Source organism: Topomyia yanbarensis, chromosome 3 (assembly GCF_030247195.1).
Source record: "Topomyia yanbarensis strain Yona2022 chromosome 3, ASM3024719v1, whole genome shotgun sequence".
Taxonomy (NCBI): Eukaryota; Metazoa; Arthropoda; class Insecta; order Diptera; family Culicidae; genus Topomyia; species Topomyia yanbarensis.
The window spans coordinates 57,697,780-57,719,550 of record NC_080672.1 but is presented as its reverse complement, the minus strand read 5'-3'; the positions used below and the strand labels follow the sequence as shown (position 1 = coordinate 57,719,550).

At 37.8% G+C, this 21,771-nt stretch overlaps 1 protein-coding gene across 1 annotated transcript in view; it reads right to left on the bottom strand.

The window, feature by feature from the left end:
- Positions 1-1,372: 1,372 nt before the first annotated feature.
- The window catches only part of LOC131692420 (protein twist-like), a 39,653-nt gene continuing 19,254 nt past the window's right edge, over positions 1,373-21,771 (bottom strand). Inside the window, exon 2 of the mRNA XM_058979457.1 lies at positions 1,373-2,233. Within this exon, the coding sequence (XP_058835440.1) occupies positions 2,008-2,233 (226 nt within the window). The 3' untranslated portion in view covers positions 1,373-2,007. The remainder of the gene's footprint in view (positions 2,234-21,771) is intronic.

Sequence of the window (21,771 nt, the reverse complement as noted above, 5' to 3'; positions counted from 1 at the left end):
TTCAAATTTCGAGGAACATCGTTGATTAACCTCGAAATCAAACCCTGACAATTTAATGCAGTTTGTTTGAATAGAAAAGATTGTCTTGAAAAATTAGGGTGAACATGTAAATGTGGGACACACTGTATTTTGTTGGGCAGTTGACGACCGAGATTTGTTGACGATAATAAAAGGTATAAAAAAACGAAACGGAAATATTTTTCATTGAATGTTGAAGGAAAAACACGCCTTCAGTATAATCAAAGCGCAGTGCAAATAAGAGTAAAAAAGTAAATGTTCAAACAATCTCACCAAAAGCCAGCGATTCATCAAACGTTTGTCCATTCTTGTTATCGGTCCTGGAGATGATCGATTGTATTATCCGGAGAGTAATGTAAACTGTAACTGAAGTACATTCCAGGTGCGGTTCCAGCGTGAAAGCAAAACCTGTTACTGCGCCCGTACCGAGAGCAATGTCTGACGCCGATTCAACTAATTTCAAAAATTTCATCACCTTTATTCCTAATTCCAGCACTTAATGTCACAATTCTCACGTTTACTATACATAATATCATCACAAAAAAATTTCCAGAGTAAAAACGCGACAGATAAAAAATGTTCACCTTTAGCCATAGCCTACTTCTCTTCTGACTTTAATGGCATCGATGCTAGTTGCACAAAGGTAGAGCTGGAAATAAGGATACAATTGAATACTTTACGGTGACGTCACAAATGAACTGAGTGTTCATTTTTGACAGTTCGCTTGTACTGTTTACATGGACTTAGAAAAATTCTTTACGATTTGCTCCGAGCGAATCTAGTCGCCCACAAATTTTTCTAAGTCCATGTAAACAGTACACGCAAACTGTCAAGAAAAGCGAGGTTAACTGTCTGTAAAGAACCTAATAGACAATTATTCCACATCTTCATTTATATTGAACATAAGGTAATGAGCCTATTTTTGCCCTGTTTCTATTATCACCCTATCCATTTGAAGCCGTTGGTTAGAGCAGCGTCTGCCATCTCTATCCGACGCATTGGCTCAAATAGCAGTTCGACAATTGGGGCACTCAATTCGAGTTTTCGTTGGACTCAATCAGAAATATTCCACTATTATTAACCCATTTATGTAGTTATATTGCTGCTCAAGAACGATGCAAATATGTTAATGTGAATTTATAGACGTTTTATCCATCGAAGTAGTGCCAACTCTGTTATTGAAAGCGGTGAAATAAGCTTTGGTGAAACTTCTGAAACTCATCACGCAGTGGTAAGAATAGAAGGTATGGTTTTTATATCGTTTCCACTATTTTATCACCAACTTTCGGATCAATAACTGTTCAAGCTCTTTTACTGGTGTTTATAATTTTCTAAAGACATGCAGTCCCCGAAAATAACGGATTTATTTCGATTTTGTCCAATCTTTGGACTGTTTCAACCAGTTTCTAATCTTATCTACTACACATTTAACATATGATAAAAGGAAAAAGAACGAGAAAATAGATAGTAAAATGGAAATGCTTACGAATGGAGTTCGGTATAGTTGCACATTAGAGTCACATCTAAAGTAACAATACGCAGCCCCTCATCGAATAGAGTTGGTTTCCAAAGGCTCGACTCGGTTTTGACCTGGTCAAAACGAATGATCCTTCCAGCAGTTACAGTAGTTCATAACAACACTTAACACATTTGTATAGGTCAAATTGATTGGCTTTTAGCTCTTATTACTTATACTTATATTATCTTAATTAATTGTTTTTTGGAATAGTTTTCATTTCTTAGGAGAAATATCTAACACTTAATCCGCGTTTCTTTGGACGAAGCTGCTTCGGCGCTCGGTGCGCAGATACACATACATTCTATCAACAAACATTTAGGCGAACCTTCGATTGAATCGTCAACCGATTTCAACCTCCGTTTTTACTTTACTCTTGCCAACTAGGAACAGTACCTTACAGCACTAAATAATACTTTCTTTCCGGTTTCTTGTGTGTTGTGAGTGTGAGTGAAACCGTCAACCGCGGTCCATCACTCCTTACCGCTGCAACTTCCGGTGCTGCTGCTCCCATTGCTCCAGTCTCCCTCCATGCGCCACACACTGAACAGGTAGCTGAGTTTTTCGTGTGCCAAGATGCCACTACCGTTGAACTGCAACGCACTACTGGTGGCACCCGAATTGGCCAGGTTTTTCTGCGTTTCCTCCAACAGCGGCAGCTCGTTGTTGGACAGAACCCGGTAGAGGAAATCGATGTACCTGCGAGAAAGAGAAAAGGAGCATATATTAGCTTGAGAAATTCTTTTTCTTTTTTCCGGAAATCTTCTTGGTAATTATCGGATTCTGAGGACATTTATACTAGTAACGAAAAAAACAACACATTTTTTTATCGAATTCTTTTCAATTTCACTCCATGAGTTAAACCACGCAGGCAACAAGTTGCCCACATCAACAACTGTCAGCGAGAAACATTTCCCGACATTTATTTGTTCCTTATTCGAAATCCCTTTCCCCTCAGTTCCAAGACCTGTCGTTTGTATGCGGTGTCGTCCCATCAAGCTGTTGGCGCATAGTGGAGGCGATAATCCATCCCGGTAATAAACCATGCCTAAACATATGCAATCGCTAGATTTCGAAGCAAACAAGAACGAGAAATTGGTGATGTGATGACGTAAGGTCTCGACCCAGCATCTCTGCGTGCTGGGTTGTTGGTGGGAAACTTTTTTTTATTTTGCCACCAGGCCTACTGCTGCGTTACTATGAGGGATCCTACGTACGGTTGCTGTGGTGCATGTTGTTGTTCGGCTACCGTTCCTCTGCTCTGGTGTGATGATATCATAAATAGTAACTCACCGCAAAGCTAACATTGATCCCAACTGAATCTTGGGATCATCGCCATGGGTTGACTAGTGGAGCGGGGGGAGAATGAAAACAAAGGCTAAACTTTGCCAGTAATGAACAAAAAATCGAGCGGAAAAATGCTGTCTTCCAGAACGCGAAACATGTGTTAAATGTTCATCAAAATTGGTGGTGTTTTTATGTGTTTGCGTCTTCGTAGATTTTTTTTTCGCTGGTTATGTATGAAAATATTCCGTAACATGACTGGTTGTTTTAATTTCATTGGACTACATATTATCAATCTTTCGAATAAGGAGGGATTTGGTTTTGGAACTTCTTGTTTACAGAGAATCGCGCATCATTCGTCGTTGGGTGATGCTTTGTTTATAAAGTTATACTAGTTATATGACAAAGCTAGCTGGTCCAAATCCGACCTAGTATCATGGGTCTTATTTTTCACTCGAAGCTTTAACAGAGTGGAGATTGGTGTCCTCGCAAATCGAAATAGCAATTTCTTTTTGGAATCATTTGTCAGTTCAGCAACCTGTTTAGTGCTCTGATCCAGGGCTTTTCAACCTTTTTCGTATCCGGGACCCCTTCGAAATTAGCCATGGTTGTTGCGTACCCCCCACGGTTTCAGATCGATTTTCATATTTATTTTTGTTTTATTTGACACGACTCGATGCGTTAGCATAACTAAGCCGTTGAGTTTTCATATTTTTACATTGTGTAAAAGCAAAAGAATAACAATGTTATTGCGGACAGGAAGGTCTTGTGAATGTAGCTTGCTGCTGCGTGTTGAGTACCTTTTTCTTGGCGGTGATGCTGTGTAGTCTACCGCAATTCGGGAGTCAGCCCATTTGCCTTCTCTCGTCTGTTTACCAAACTGGCACGTAGGAATATGATCAGGGTATGTGCACAGTGTTATTTGCCAATCGCATGTTAACAACAGGAATGCCGTTGGGAATTACACTGATTTTTTCCTTCTCCGTATGTTGACATAAACCTTTTAATGTGTTCTGATCTAACTCTCTGCGCTACGTCTTATAGGTGCGCTTCAATTTTATCGTTATCGATATATTTTGAATCAGGGTTTTAACGTTGTCATATTCGACGCCGTGTTGCATGTTGTTCTTCGCAATAAACTTTTCTGTCTGTGCTAAATTTTTAAACGTTACCTATACACAGTTTCTCACGTGCTGTAACTGTATGTATGTCCCTTTATTGAGATTAAGACCCTGGTTTCACTTTTAATAATAGTTCAACGTATACTGCTGGTTAAAAAGGATTTGGTTTAAAGGTAACCGAAATAATATTTCCCCGCTTTACGTGCGCTTTATTATCTGTGGCTGGATCATTTTACTGTGCCACTGAAGGCGATGATAAAATACCGTTTGTGAAGATCAATTTTGTTTGGTATCAATATATTATTTTCTGTTTGTAACGAAAAAGCTTTAAATTTCAATATCCACCGGAAAAAAATATTCATCTTCACTGATCCCCTGAAATCTTACCACGCCCCCCTAGGGGTCCGCGGACCCCAGATTGAGAATCACTGTTTTGATCGATTGTGGTAAGAGTAGCACAAATTAACCTCAAGCATAAACATATACAGCGACTCTTCAGTTATTCCACCGTCTTTTGGAAAGAAAAACTTTTATAAACTTAGTTCAAGAAACTAAACTATATTCATAAAAGGGACTTGTCTGTTGGAAAAATACTCAACAGCGTCATAGTTGCTTTCAATAATCAATAATTCTCACGAGGTGCCAGAAGCTGCTCAATGTGTACCTTCCGATACTCAAAACAATTCTCTTAGCATATTCACAATAGTCCAAATGCATGGAATAGATAGGTTAAGACAGTTTGAATTGATAGGATTAATTAGTTTTCTAGAATATTGCAAAATATCGAAGATGTATGAAAATTTGATTTTTCATCACCAACTGATAATGGCCTTGGCAGCACTGCTTCAGAAGAATCCTATCATACTAATAGTAGTAACTTCTATTATACAGATAACACTAATAGTCCCAACTACTAGCCCTACTTAGCTTTGAGATTACAGCCACTAGAACAAAGACTGGGGTTTTTCCGGCGGCTGTGTTTAGATTTTGATGGCTGTCTTTAGGGCGGAATTTTCCAAATAGATTTTTGACGATACAGAAAGTGTTAGTCTATTCAATTTCCATACGAATATTCAAGATTTTTTTTCTGAATTTTCATTGCAAAATATTGAAAATTGGGTGTGACAGTGACGGTGATATTTCGGGAGGCACCTCAAAAAAGGCGATGTACAGCATGACTCAAAATTTCTTCACATCATTGCCCAGGTATCTGCCGCATAACGAATCATCTCCTTCTGATGATTTCAGAAGCGTTTTGTTAGATGATAGCAGAAATGGGTTTTGCTCATTATCGGCAGTGATGCAAATGCTCATCATATCATTTGTAGCAGCTCAGACCAATGACGCGAATTTTCATTTTTAAATGCCATCTTTCAGTTCAATCCAGTTCAATCATGATTCAAATTCAAAGCCTCCCTCAATCATTCACTTTCAAGTTGGCGGGATTTTCATGACAAAACCGTACGTCTTTATTTCAAAATGATGATTTTTTATACATATACTAACCAAAGCTGTCATCTGCTCTGACAGGCCAGTTTAGGTTATATAGACGAATTTCGCGCCAACTCGAACAAATGTTGGCAGCACGCTCTCCGATTTTAATGAAACTTTCTGTACATGAGAACTTTGTCACAAAAAGCCACTCTGCATACTTTGTTTTTCCAAAAATGATCTAGACTGTCTTTTGAAAAGGGTCAAACTTTTTTTTACCAATTTTTTCAAATGGCTATAGTCTAAAAGTGACAAATCCTACAAAAAAATATTGTAGGAGTGATTTTCACAAAATTAGTCAAACTTTTTAATAAAAATATTGAAAAAATTCTTCGGCTCCTACACTGAAAAAAAAAAACGATTTTAAAAATTTAAAGTCGATTTACAAAAAAAACCCATCTTTCAAGGAAAAAAAGCTATTTGAAAAAACTTTTCATTGTTCAAACTGAATTTTATTTCAGTGTATTTTTATCGAAAATTGAACCAATGAAAGTCATAATCATCTCAGAATCCAATTTCCCATACATGCAAAAAGTATCAGTAACGATTTAGGTATAGCATCTCAGACTGCACTGAAACGAGGTCGAAGGGATTCGTTTAACGGAGATCTGGTACTAGAATACTTAGCGCACGACCAGACAACATGTTTAATATCCAGTACCGTCTTTATGCATGGGCACACTGGGCCAGAGCCAGGGGCCCCGGGCTTTTAGGGGTCCCCAACTTAGGATGAATATAGAATCATTTTGAAGGCTTAATTCCAAAACATAGTAGCACTTAATTGTTTATAACTCTTTAGCGTGTGGGGTAACAATGGATCAGTTGCTCGTATTCACACATTGCACCTTATCCCATGTGACGTTTGTGGCACATATGGTATGTGACACAATCATTAAAGTGGCCAGGCCAACTGTGAAGCGTACAGAATAAGGATGATTCAAAATTATACGGCAATCAAATTATTCATTTAATGAAGAATTTAATCAACGAATCATTTTGGAAGAAATGTGGACAACCGTACCGACCGTTTCAATTTGATGGGGATTTAGTAAATCGTTGGGAGTGACTTGGCTAAGAGGATTAATGCACTCCTTTTGTCCTAAGCTTCTGAGATGGGACGGAGGTATTTAGCCCTGCCCGGGCTAATGAACCTGGGTTATAGCGCCTTTATTCGCTCCAATGGAATATTTTCTACAACACCTATAAAAAGTTCGAAAGGCACCAAGCAGGAGCGGCAACAAAGTGGCGAAATTTGCATATTGAAGTTGTACAAAAAGTGAAAGAAGAAGATGTCGAAATTCGGTACACAATTCTTGTTTGGCAAGCGATCCGCGCATATGGCAAATTTTAATTTCTTCATCACATCAGGAATTGTGAATCGACAAATCTTCATGAAAACCTCTAAAAATGACTCCTGGACTTCTTGAGATTTCACGATGCTTTCGCGGCCAGATTAGACACTTTCCACTATGCTGTCGTAAACTAGTACAGAATCAATTATGTTATTTTTGTACGACACTCCGCCTTAACAGATATATTTTAAGCCGTTAGAAGCAGAAAACAGTAGTCGAAGATTTGTGCCGCACGGCAACGTGCATTCGATGTGTTTCCTATTTGGACTGTTTTACATGACTGGTATTGAAATGAATTTTTTTTAACTTAAATTTTTGTGCATTTATGTTTGGGTTTACATGTTGTATAATATTGCAGTCAGTGATATATCATTTACTTTTCCCCTTTGATGAGCTTCGTTGGTAGATGGTTGCATTTCTGTATGTGGCTGATTATGAATGAACTGCTAATAGTTTTGGTAGTGAATTGTTGAAATGAATTGTGTTGTTCATATTAATAGGTTCGAGTAATTTCGATGCTTCGTTATGTTTATTTGTTTACGTAACAATGAAGATATTGAAAATTTGTACTTTAGAAAGGTGAAAAAGCTAATTATTGTTATTTTTCTTCTTTCTGTCTCTATCACCGACACCAGAGAGGCGACTCTACCATCAAAACATTAGACTTGCCACTTAACTACCAGCGCCGTCGTAGAGATACTAATTCGTTGAATATGAACATTAATATCACTTATAATGTACTTGTTTGCTATCTTCGCCTCTCCGAACCGTTCACTATAAATGCACAAAACTTCTGTCAGAATATATAACAAAAATCTACCTCACCAAAAATTTGTGCATGAAGAGATACTATGTCAAAGAATCGTTCTATTCTGGCAGCGAAAAATGCGAATATCTAAAATGAATCACGCACTTAGGTTCGACATAATATCGATTGATTTCAATGGCTGAAATATTCAATATTGTCATCTGTAAATGTAGTTGAATTATGATTGAATGATAGTCAAGCTGGCAATTGACTTTTTCCAGCTGCATCATATCAGGAACAGTAAGAAATCGAGAACAACATTGTACGAATCAATGTAACTTTTGTAAATCATGTAGTCGTCATCTATTACCAAATTGAATTTTATTAGCATATTGCTAAATATTTTTCCTAGTTGGTTATAGTGTAAGGACAATTATTGAATGAATCGTCGACATTCTAGTGTTGACGTTTAACCCGCCTTACTCCATCATTCCTCATCATTGACGGAGGCACTCTTCAGCCTCAAACAGCGTCTTTCAAATATTAAGATCAGACTATATCATGTGGGGGAATAGCGCAGCTAGTAAGTCCATAACATTGTAAGTAGCTCGCCTCAAACTCCCACAACCGAATATAGTAAGTGTGTTAGACTCTTTTTCGACGGTATCTGGACATTTACAATTCCACCTATAGTGATGGAAATCTAAATTTTCCTGCATATAATTTGATTTCTGCAGTATTTTTAATATTTTTATATTCTCTAAACGTATTATGCAAGAGTATTGGAACAATATTAACTCATTGACAATGCCTGTTCTGCGTAATTGCTTGAGTAATACGAGTTATTCTTAGCACCTACTATATACAGTAAAAATTTGAAAAATAAATCCCAAGGTGGTATAGATGGTTCCTGTTTATACCTGTTAAATACTAGGGCCCCTCAGCTCAGTTGTGCCCAGGGGCCCCGAGTGGTCTTAAGACGGCACTGTTAATATCGCGATAACCGCCACCACAAGCGCAGAGACCGCTCTCCACGACCTCAATACGCCGGAGATGGTCCTTGCCATCATCCATTCTCTTGGACCAAGGTTTGTTGATACCTTTTGGATTCCGTCCTCTGAGGAGAAATATTTAAAAACTTCTAAGCCTAAATGTCCACCTTCTCATTATCATTCTAATCCCAGTGTCCGCCCGGAATGGAGCACTGCAAAAGAATTCAAACTAAGGTAATCTGCTATGATTTTTCAGATAAAGTACTCAAAAACTCTCATGTTTTCCCCAGGAAATACAAAGAGTGCCTAGCCTACCGTAACGATGTGGGCATGGTCGTTGATAGGTAAATATAAAACCATCAAATTTGTGAGAAGAATGTTGGCAGCACAGCCTATTTTATGATTGCACTCACCACTACTGTCATAATAATTAGCATAAAAGCGATGCATAGCTGTCATCATATGACGAACGTTCCGTGTATTCCAATCACACGATAAATCGAATACACAACGTAGGCCCTGGATACCACACGAAACATTGTTTCTCTGATGATCCGTCCGTTAATCCGTCAATGGACCGGTGCCAATAATCGCGTTTTTCAGCTTTCATCAAGTGTTTCATTTGCATTTGTAGCGTCACGAATATTGGGAAAAATCGGGCGATCCGACGTTCAAATGTCCCTTTCGCGTATAATTCTAAGCAATCTCTGCCCACCATGAAGTAGGAAACTGTTTACGTTTGTTCGTGTCGTGTACTCGTTTCGTTCGTCCTTTAATCGTAATACAAATGCATTGTGTTGAACCTGTGGGAAAATGTAGGGACTGAAATATAAGGACACTTGGGGTGTTTGATGTCCCATGTGGAAATTCCTGCTAGTTTCTAAGATTACCGAGACCAGGAACACCTTACTTCAGTTTTGTAACAGCACCCTTAAAGGGACACTTTCAGGCCATCACGAGGAAGCTTAGGAGAGAAAACTGATTTTCCTCTTTCGGAAATTTTTAGGCACATTAGAAGATGTTCCCACAATGGGATGGTCAGATTCTCGCACTTTAGTGTACAAGGAAACGTAGAAATTAGTCGTTGTCGGTGGCGTAGCGCTCCTTTGCATCATCGGAGTGTTCCTTAAAAGTCCCCACATGATTTATATGCATTTTCTACAGCGTGCCTTGTTTCTACAATAAGTTCATGCCTTGCGGCACGAAAAGGCGAACAGGTAGACTAGCCCCGCCCAAAAGATCAAAGTTTGGATGAGCAGATTCGGCGAAAGGTTTGACATGAGGCTGATGGAAAATAAGTTGTGTTCAAATACTCCTTGATTTTTTCCTGAACGCAATTGCTTGCGAACCAGAATTTTCACTGGCTGGCCCATACTTCGCAATTAAGACCTTTGTTGGAGACTACACCATTAATCTCTACTGCCCGGGCGGGTACATAGACAAGATAATCTTTCGTACACGGCCAAGTGGTATTTAGTTAAATCTCGCATATATCCATGATGTTAAATGGCTTGTCTTTGCCCTCATTCAAGTTTGTTATGAATATATACAAAATTCGTTACTGATACTTTTTGCATGTATCAGGCAACTAACAATTGGGATATTGGATTCTGAGATGAATATGATTTTCATTGGTTTAGTTTTCGATAAAAATACACTGAAAAAATAAATTCCACAAACAATACTCTAAATTTTGTGAACTAGTTCTCGTGAAATAATCATAATCATGTTACAAGAAATTGAAAATTATTAGGGAATGATCTATTGTGAATATTATACTAGACCACCGTGAATGGGCTCACGAATACATGCATAATATTTTATGATTTTGTTAACTATTATACTAGGAATCATGAACCAGTTCACGAATACATGAATAATACATGATTTTGTGAACTATTTAACAATCATGCATTGTAACTAATACATTAGGAATCATTATTTAGTTCACGTGCATTGAATAGATTCATGAAAACCGTGAAACAAATTAACGAGAAAATATTCAGACTATATTGATTCCTAAATTTATTAATACAATCATGAGTCAACCTTTGGTTTGAGGAATAATGTTCATAAAGTTGTGAATTAGGTCACGTACAGAAAACCGATTTAGTAATAACATGGCGGAAGCCGTGACGCAAGTTCACAAAACAAGAACAAATATTTCCACTAAAAAAAGCTTTTTGCGGGTGTTACTTAAAGAAAATTGAACATAATTATACAGCACATGATTTTTGTTCATGCTCCTGTTTACGTATCGTAAAACGTGATTGTTCCAAAGTTTATCCCAGCGCTTGCTGCATCTTCTGATCAAGAAAAATCGTCGGCCGGCCGGAACTTGGCTTGCGCTTGATGTTCTCACATTTCTTCAAAAGCATGAAGTCCCCCGTAAGCCTTAGACGGGGCGCACATCTGCTTTGTAACATAAGTGAGAATAAGTTATATCGTAAGTCAGGATAAGTGTGCCACTTCTAGGTACATACGAAAATATAGTGCGAATTCTACATGAAAACAAAATACGAAGTTAACATCAAGGGGCGAACAACTGAGACTCCACTAAGAGCACCAGAAGATTACTATATGACCACATACTCACTGTACACTGCAATGTTTTGCGGTTACGAACAATTTGCCTGTCTGAAGTACACCTGAAAACAGTTGATCACAGTATTGATGTTTGTCATATTTTTTACAGAATTTCTTGAATGTAGTTAATATTAGCCTGATGATTCCACGTACATCCATGATTTTAAAATTTCCCTGCGTACCTTCGGATTGTCAGACTTTCCATATAATTAGTAGACACTACGTGGTTTCTAACATCACTACATTGTAAAGCACAACAAATATCTAAACTTGATGTTGAAAACACCGGATCAGTGGTTTGCACTGGTGTTGCACTTTCAAATAGAATACTGGCCGCATTTCATTGCAGTTTCTGTTCGAAAAGGTACACCCAATGACTCGGCCCGGCACCATCGACGCCAGGAAATGCATACAACTCTTTCTATCCCCACAACCCAACCATGACCAGTGACAAGAAGTAAAGGAAACATTTTCGTCGCGCAGGTCGTGCAGCAGCAGCGTTAGCCCTTGCAGTTCGAATGGTGACGAAAACAAAGACTGATCCGGAACGTCATAAAAATGGTCGTTATTTGTCGTTGTTTCCCGGGGAAAAGAAAAGGTTCCGTACACTTGCAGCCAGCAGAGGAAGCAAACGCACTTCAAGTCCTTTCGTTGCGGTCGCTCGTAAAAGTCACGACGCGATGCCCGTTTCCGAGTACGCTGCGTGTGATCTATTTTTAAATCCGCGCACGCAAATTGCCGTTGTTTTCCACCTCCATCTAGCTCTGTTTGATGGATGCTGCTGCTGCTACTGCTGTTTCTGCGAGGATCGAGGAAACGTAGAAGGTGACAGCAGTATGTTATGAAAAATGTCGCTCATTATTGCTGATTCTCGTTTGTTTTATCGTTTGGTCATCCTGTGCATGCTTAAGATCTTCGTTCCGAAATTGACTTTTGTGAGAGAATGAGCGTTTTAATGTGAGCCGGAAGCTGGAGATGTAATTCGGAACGGATGCACTTAGGGGTGAAGCATTGTTTCCAAGTCCCGATTAAGATGGGACCATACCTAGAATAATGTTGTTTCATTCTTACTTTCGGGATGATCATTTTCTGTGTTAAAGTGTAATAATCCTTTCCATTCAAATCGCCGGCTCAAAAGAAGAATGTTTTTCCCTTAATTTTTACATTTCTTGCAAAAGAAATGTATAGAATTCGCTCAAACTTTGCAAACTTTTTTTGTCTCGTATACCAATCGACTCAGCTCGACACGCAATTATTTTCAAATGAAAGGCCTAACGTTTGCCATTTGACACTACTATTTTTGTTTCTCGATATGTTGTTTACTTTCTGAGTGATTTTATGAAAACGCAAAGGGTTTTAAGCAAATAACTTTCGAACAAAGCGTTCACATCGCGCATACATATGTATTTAAATAGAAAGCGCATGAAAAAACCTTTCTAACAAGCTATAGATTGTGTACGAGCGCCGGAGATATTAAACATTTTGTATTTTCATGCCTCGCTTATCAATTTCCACTAACTAAAAATGACACCGTTTCGTACAGAGTATTGATTTACTGGTGTTTTAGGGTAAAAACTAAACCGATTTTAAATATCCGGGTATGAAAACACATCTACGTGATTCAAGGAATTTGATTCCAATTTTTTTTTGTGAATTTACTTAATCAATTATTAACTATTTCTCAAAAAATAATACGCAAGCTCATTTCAAAGACGAAACAACGTGTAAATTCACTTCAAAGTGCAAATTTGTCCAGAGTTGATGTATTTACCCGTTGTCAATCCAATGCGTTCACTCGTAAGATAAACGTTGGATGGTATATGAATACATAGATCACCATGTAATCCTCCTAGTAGTGAGAAAATAAATTTCTAATATAATTCATATTCATATTATACTCGTAGCATCACCGAGAGCAACTGCATTTTTGAATAATAAAATTCTAGTGAAAATTAATCTTCCTTTGCAATATTTACGTTAAACTAATTATGGCGTAAAAATTACCAGTTGCATTATTGATAATTAAGATGTAAGAAATCAAAATTTCGCCCTACATACAAAAATAATGTCACAGCTCTAACCATCATTTACCATTCCGCACTTGACATTAAAAAAAGTTCCTGTTCGTACATTTTGGTTTGCACCTTTCTTTCTTATACGTAGTTGAAGTTGGTGTAAAAAAATGTAAACATCTTCAATAACTTTGAAAGTATTTTTACATACAGCCTTCGACAATATTATGTAGTTTTAATACCTACACATTTGTGTTGAACATAGTTTGCATGAAAAGTCACAACGAAAAATGTTATATTAAATAAACTAGAATTAAGGGGGTTGCCATAGAAAACGCCTTATAAATCGATAACCTTTAGTCCTACAAGATCAAGTTCTTCAACAACATTCTTCACTGCGAGCATTCCTAAAACTTTGTCGAAGACACCAACTTTCTACCTCATCAGTATAAAAAGTATTTTTTTTAGTTCGATCATAGTAAGCCATGCTAATTTAAATTGTTATCAGATTGTGGGAAATATTCATATGAACAGTTCCTCCAAAGACACCCTGTGAATATATTCGATAGTTTGGCCTCTAAAGAATTAAGTTCACGTTTTAGGAGTTTCCGACCACTGTGGACACACGGGGGAACTGATCCACAGAGCATTCGGGTAGGGGTTCCGGCGTAAGAAGGGTCGGATTTTGTTGGAGAGATGGGTGAGGCGAATTGATCGAAACTTTTGTACATTATGCTGCATCATTTCAGTAGCATTCTGTAGTTTTTTTTCATGCAAGGGTGTCAGCTAGCGACTCGGTGACGAAGCTTTTTGTGGAACGTCTCTGGAGGGATACGATTTGCGGTGTTCACTGCCATTCAAGGGCTGCTTGACCGATTTGTCTCGGATTTTGCATACACATTCTGCGTGGAAGGTGCCTGCCCCCTACGTTGGGTTTTTGGGATAGTTTTTCAATTAAGGGGGCTTTTTACAAATAAAATGGCGAAACTTTTCTTGCAAAACAGCGATTCTGCGATTTTATTAGTGAAGGGGCACATTAATTGTGGAATTGTCTCAGGAACTCGACGTGGAGGTTGTGTGTTTTTTGCATTGGAATGTGTGTGCAGGGTTTGGGGTGGGTCGGTCAAGTAGTTTTTCAATGGTAGTTGACGCCGCGGGTCGTGTTTTTCCGGGGACGTTCCACAAGGGGCTTCATCACCGAGTCGCCTGTAGATGTTTTTGCATGGGAGAATTGCGGAGTGTTGTTGGGGTGATGTAGTGTAGTGTGTGGGGGTTTCGATCGATTCGCTTCACCCATCTTTCAGAAAAGGATTGACAAAAAGACTAATTTTTTGGGGGACCCAATTTTATTAAAACGATCGCCGGGTAAAATCAGCACCGACACGATAGAAACCACGAAAAATTCGTCGCGTGATTGAATATTATTGAAAAATATAAGCAGTGCTCCTTATAGCCGGCTATCCGGAGTTCAAGTTGTTTATTTTGCTAATCGTATTAATACAAATGATAAATTTCCCAAATTCTCGGCAGCCGGCTGCCCAGAGCAATTATTATATGATAACGCTATTGGCACACTTACTAGCAACTCTTCCCTTCCCGTGATACATGTGGGGGTGCAGAGGATTCCTCAGTCTCTAGTAGCAACAACAGGCAATCTCTTAGGCTTATGTTTATGCTTATGCTTATGAATTTTGAATGAAACTAATGTTCCAATCAGTGTTGCCACAATTAAATCTGTACCGGGAGTTGAGAAATCTTTTTTATCTGTACTTTTATATAGAAAAATCTGTACTGGAATCTGTGCCAAAACAATAACAAGGTAATTTAAAAAATACCATTTGATGTACATAGTTTAAATTCGGCCGGCGAGCTGAAAATGACATTAAGATGCGAGAAAACTTCTTGTAGCAAATCAAAGGGATAATGTCTGAATGGAGGTCGAGCTTTTACTCTGACAAGCACCATTTGAATTGCTGCAAACAGATTTCTCATATCTTGCATCATAATTTCGACAGCTCTAGCTCAGCTTCTCGCCTCCATTTTGTAAGCGGCCTAACTCAATATTTGCCGGTTTCCAGTGTTCAATTATTTTACACTGCTCAACTGCAACTGCTGCACGTTAAAAAAAATCTATACTAATCTGTACTTATTTATAAAAATCTAATCTGTACCAAAAATATTTAAAAAAATCTGTACCTTTCTAGATAAATCTGTACTTGTGGCATCACTGTTTGGCACTCTTTTCTAGATATTTCAAGGCATACGAATACTATTTACAGGTGGCCTTATCTGACGTTACTGTTTCTAGTTACGCGTATTTTAACTGGACCTGAAAATTCTATTCTGTACAAAAATCATTTTTCAGATATCTGTGACCAAAAAGATATCTTTTAATTACAAAAAAAATCCTGATTTCTTGATTTTCTGATGACTAATTAAGGCCCATCAATAAAGTAGAACCACCAGATGATCCTGAAAACGCCGTCAAGAAAAGAAGAACAAAAAGTGCTCTTTGCAATGGGATTTTCACAAACATTTCAGAATATTCTGAAACAACGGTTTTGGAATTCGTTAAATTTGTTTTATTCATGCACTTCATTTATATAACTTTCTTTAAATTTTATTCTATATACTCATGTTTCCGGTTCATTGATTTCATGGAATATATTCCTTTTGTTTATTTTTTGCATTTAAAATATTGGACTAATTTCAAATATATGATCATTTCATTTTAATGATTTTTTTCATTTAGCAATGTTTTTATTCATTTTGTTTATTTGACCTAATTTTATCTATTGTATTCATTTCATTCTTTGTATGCATTCCGATCAGTTTATTATCTCATGCATCTTATTCGAATCATCCATTTAACTTATTTCATTCACTTTTTTCGTGTTATGCAATTTTATAATATTTTTCCGGTTCACACTTTTATTCATTTTAATAATCTGACTAATTTTGTTCAGTCACTCACTTTATTCATTTCATCAAGTACATTGATTAGACACAATATAATTTCTTCTGTTAATTTTATTATTTTTTAATATCGCTGATTTTTTTCATTTTAATAATTTAACTGCTTAAAAACAAACAAAATGAAAAAAAAATGATAAAATGTATAGACAAAAAGCATTTCTTCATTTTGTTTATTTTATTCGTTCCATTCATTTTATTGATTTTATTAACCCTCTGTTTATCCTGTTATTTATGAACAACAATGTTTTCAAATAGCTATAACTTTGGGGTTAGGCAATATTTCTTTACAAAAAAGTAAAACTAATAATTGTGACCATCTCCGTTTATTTGAGCGCTAATAGTTACAAAAAATATCCGTAGAACTGAAGTTATTGCAATTGCTCTGATTGGATTCCACTGGAGCAGTGCTGCCAGGGATATGTTCAATTATCGGTGAAAAATTATATTTCGATATATCTTCGCTTTCATCAAAAAATTTTGAAAATTGATAAATCTTATCAATTTGGACTGCTTTCGGCTACCTTTACCACCCAAACGAACTATTGTAAACTTTGCAAGAGATGTGTATTAAGGATTGGTATGTAAAAATTCAGCAGCTTCTAACACTGCTAAAGAAGCATCTATCTGGATCAAAACAGGTTTTTCGTGTTTCTTTACTCTAACACTTTTAAGAAAAACGGTTTTGGAACCCTATATGTGCTAGAAAAATATTAGGTATGAAAGAGTTAATTTTATCCGTATTATTCATATTATTTATCTTATTATTCCAATTTTATGGTTTTATTCATATTATTTATTTTATCATTTTGTTAAATGGTTAGTTATTCCCAGTTCACATATTTTATTCAGTTTCTTCATTTTATCAATTCGGTTTAGTCAGTTCTTTTTGCTATATTTTTAAAAGTTAGTGTCGGTTTCTGATGAGGCGAAGCCGAAACGCACCCATGTAACAGTTCTTTTTATTATTAGATGACAGTTTGTTATCTTGAAACAATTTATTTTACTCTCTTAATTTCCTAACTTTTTTAATATTGTGTAATTTTCATTTGAGGTAATTTGATTTATTTATTTTATTAATTCGATTTATGTTAATCATTCTATCCATTTTATGAATGACATTCTTTTTTATTTTTTTGCTTTTAATTATTTTAAATTTTTATTTGTTTTATTATTTTCCTTTAATTTATTCAGTTTATTCGAAGCGTTATTCGTGCAGGACTCGAAACTGTGCTTATCTCACATCTAGTTGCTTGTAAACTTAGCGTGTGATCGGCAAACTAAGGAATAATACAACAGTGATATGTGTAAGAAATGTCTCATCTCACTGATAGGTGGATTAAATCGGTTTTTTTATAAATTTAACACGCCGTCCTATTTCCTAAAATATCGTTATTTATGTAGTTGTTTTGATTGCTGTAGGTAATTTTTTCTTATCAGTTTTCATGGAGGAATCTTCAGCCAGTTTACAGGACTGACACGCGGCAAACTGATTTTTATACACATATAATTTTGTCTGAGCATGTCATGATTCACAAGAGTAGGAATAGGGCGTGTTAAGGGTAAGAAAATCCTTCAATTATGATCTATAACGTGAATCACTCCATATTGCGAAATAACATTGAATTTGAATTGCATTTTTCCGTGTGCTAACGGTCAGTGACGGACGCTACATATTGCCATTTAGCCGAACAATAATAAACGGATTTCAATCGTCAACTTCGGTGCTAGTGATGAATCCTTGCAAACTATAATTCCATGACCACCACTTGCAACTCGAATCCAGCGAAGTTCTCCAAATTTATTCTTGGAGAACCAAAAAAACGCATTTGTTCCGCCAAATGCCTATATTTCCAGTTCACTTTGTTTCGCCTGTCATGTTTCAAATCAGTCTTCTTCTCCGCAAGCTATTTCTACGGCCACTTGTTTCACTTTGCTTCGCTGAAAGCATTTGAATTATGCTGCAGTTTGTCTGCGTTCATCGTTTCCCCGCATCGAGTTTGCCTGTGTGTCAAGTAGAGTAAAAACAGCGAGCAGAAATATTATCTTTACCCCCTCGACGTGACAGAGACAAACTTCCAATGCTGATCTTAATGATAAACGACCCTCTATAGTGTGAGAAACATTTTTTTCCACAAATTCGATCTTGAAAACGAAGGTGGGAAGGGGGGACGTCTTCATGATTTGCGCTCCACAATCCACCACGATGCTCCATTTAATGGTAAACATTTTAACTGCCACTGTTCAAAGCTGCCGAAATCCCTCTTACCACAAAAACGCGGTCCATCGTAAGCCAACTGTCACAAGTCGTCGGTATCTTTTGGCGGAACACTACCCGAATGTGAGTGGTTTCGAATCGGGATCGGAAACTGAGTCTGTGCGGATTTCAAGTGGCAAGGGTCATCCAGAAAGCGATTCTTTGTCGCGTCGCGTTTGTCTAAAAATTCTAAACAAGTCATCTTCTAAGAAAAGCGCATTAACTTTTTACGAAAAAGTAAGACATCATATCTTTCTCTGTCTGGGGTGGGGAAATTTTGGAGCACCCGAGCACCAGAAGGCAAAACCGCGTCGGCATCGGCTTCCTCAGATGATCTACTGCGCATCGACCGCACACACCTCTTTGTTTTCCGTCGTGCCACGCCAGTCTGGAGGAAACCCCGGGTTGGAAGTCGACTAAATTTACGATACTTAAATATTCGCTTAAGTTTTATTTGAAAACCCATCAACATCATCATTATAAATAATATATCAAAGAAAGGCGCAGAACTATAAACCAACTGAGTCGGGGCTGCAAGGAGAACCGTCTTCCAGAATGAGATGGATGGCGATGGCGATGCAAAGGTTGGTGGGAAAAGTGTCTCCCCAATATGAATGATCTGGCCTGATCACCTCTGAGTGAGGTGATGCGGGGGAAAACCGAACGGGACTAGCACTGATCATCATCATCATCATTGGGCGTAATTTTGTTTATTTTTCCTTTCACTCTTTTCTAAATATTTCATTCCGGGAAAATTCTGCTCGTAAATCTGGTGGTGCTATTGGCTAGTGCTACGACGATGTCCAAAATGAGTGAATCAGGTTGTTTGAATCGGCTCATTTAGCAATGTCCAACAACAAGGAGGAGTTGAGATGTTTTCTTCGCTGTTTTGCTAAAGTTTGTCAGTTGATGCGTCGTTGCTGGAAGGTCTAATCTATGCCCTCAATCGATTGTAGATGATTAAGACCAAGTATTACCTATATGCAGAGAGATTCGACAAAGTGTGTTCATAAATAAGAATTTGACAGATTGCTAAATATGTCATAGTGAAAAAAATGAATTTAATGTTCTAGGTTGGATATTCTTATTTCAAACATAGTGAATTAAATAAAACAAAACAACTACAAAATTTCTATAAAAAAAACTATAATTACGCTGAGAAAAAAATCGAAAACTGAGTGAAAACGAAAGTACAAAAACAAACAAATCAAACCAAATTTAATTTATTTTACGAATTGGAAATATGATGACTTGAACGGCAACTCACCGTATGACCATATGACTCAGTTGAGCTACCACAACGAGTCTTGTCAAACAAACGTATTATTAAAGTAAGCTATTAATAGTTATATTAATAAGCTATTATTAGTTATAGTAATCTTTAGTATCTCAAGCCTTTTTCACGCGGAAAGGTTTGTTTTAACGATAAAAGAAGAAAAAAACAATTAAAAATCGTTCACAATCAATCACCTCGAACCTCCTCATAGTTTAACCCTCCATATTTTAACGAAACAAAAAAACTAATCTTCCCATCAAATATACGCGCAGAACCATCCGGTTCTATGCGTTCCATCTCGGGACCGGCACTAATCTACCACACGCCACAGCAGACGCGGTAGCATATAGTCAACAGTTTCCCCATGTTTTCCATCGCCAGTAGCTGAAAAATTGACAACAAAAAAGAGCAATAAATTTCCACCAGCTGCCGCGTAAGCCAGGCTCAGCGCGTTCCAGCCAAGTCAGTTTTCCTCACATCATTTATGTCGACGAAACTCGTGACACTTACCTACTCAGTTTTTTGTTCTATTTCTTTGCCTCTTCTTGGTCGACGGATCTATTCCGCTTTCCGGATACTTGATCATGCCGCTGAATGCTCAAATATCGTTTGAAGTGTCATTTACTCATTGAAGTTACCAGGGAAAAGTGTGCCATAATTTTTTTTTCGGAATACCAATTAAGTGAAATTTTGTGAATTGTGAACTTAACACTGAAAATAGTATGGCTTCAGAAATTATGTAGGTGAAATCCAATGTTTTTTCGGCACCGTGCAATAACGTCCGAAAGGTGGTGCGTCACAAGTGTGTCATATGATCCGAAAGCAAGAATGTCTCATAAGATCTTAAATCACTTTTATGTCAGAACATTCAGAAGGGTACTATGCTATATTTCTCCTTAATGGAGAAATTTTTTGGCAAAAACTATTTTTTCTTCATTAAGGAGAAAAGTGTTTGAAACCATCTTTGCGCGTGAAGAGCAAAGTCAATCCGGCGCTAGCTTAGTCCTGTCACTAAGCTAGTGTCGGTTTCTGATGAGACAAAGGCGAAACGCAAGTTCTATGACTAATTAAGTTCGAAAGAGGTGCAGCGTCATAATGTGCACACTCATAGTTTCGAATTTTTTACGCATAGGCACTGCATCATAACGTCCTAGGTCATATAGCATTATGACGCAGTTCGTAAGCGCCACAATATCCGAAACTATAAGTGCGTGACAATGTCCACAAAATCGACTGCGACGTAAGATCCAAAATAAAATGTGCGTTATAGATCTCGGGACGATATAACGCACATCCGTTTTCGGATATCATGACGCAGCCTGGTGCGTCATAATGTTCCATACATTACGACGCGCCCTTCTTTAGGGCCTTATGATCTGGGACGTTATGACGCAGTTCTTATGGGTCATAACATCCGAAACTAACAGAAGTTTTTCATCATTCTCAGCACATTTTTGCCTTTCTCATATTAAGAAAGGCTATGCAATCACTCCAAAAATCGATTTTCCAACCGAGGCCCGAGTGTCATATCCCATTCGATTCAGTTCGTCGAGATCGAAAAATGTCTGTTTTTTTAGAGAGTTGTAAAAAATTTTTCAGGAAAACCCTAGACCTGAGGGAAAATGTACAAAACCCCAATGTCTCAGGGAACGGGTTTAGGCTGCCATCATCCGACCCGCTAAAAAACCATTGCTCTTGCCCAGCACCTGATTCCTCCCCGGCACTACCTTACGGCATTACTTCGGGGAGGGGTTTTTATGTGCATAGCACACACTCTAACTCAACTACTTACTAGTTCGTTTCTTCCGCAGGGTTACAGCCCCGCTCCTCTACACACCACCAATTCTCTACCATCCACACAGACTGGCAAGTTCTGCATGGCAGTCGGAAAGCTGGCTGAGAGTCGAGGCTTAGTACTCCTCCCCTACGAGTACAGTCTGGGCGGCAAAATTCAGACTGTCTAATTCACCGAGCCCTTCGGCTCTCTTGTGTCAGTTAGCACCGCAACTCCCTTCTCGCACCATTCAGCGCCGTTTACTCATTGAGCACCAGACTTGTTCGCGAACTACTCGGTCTAGTCCCCGACGATGGACCTAGCCTACTCCGACGGAGAATTCCCCGGCGAGAGAAGTTCTCCCGAAACCG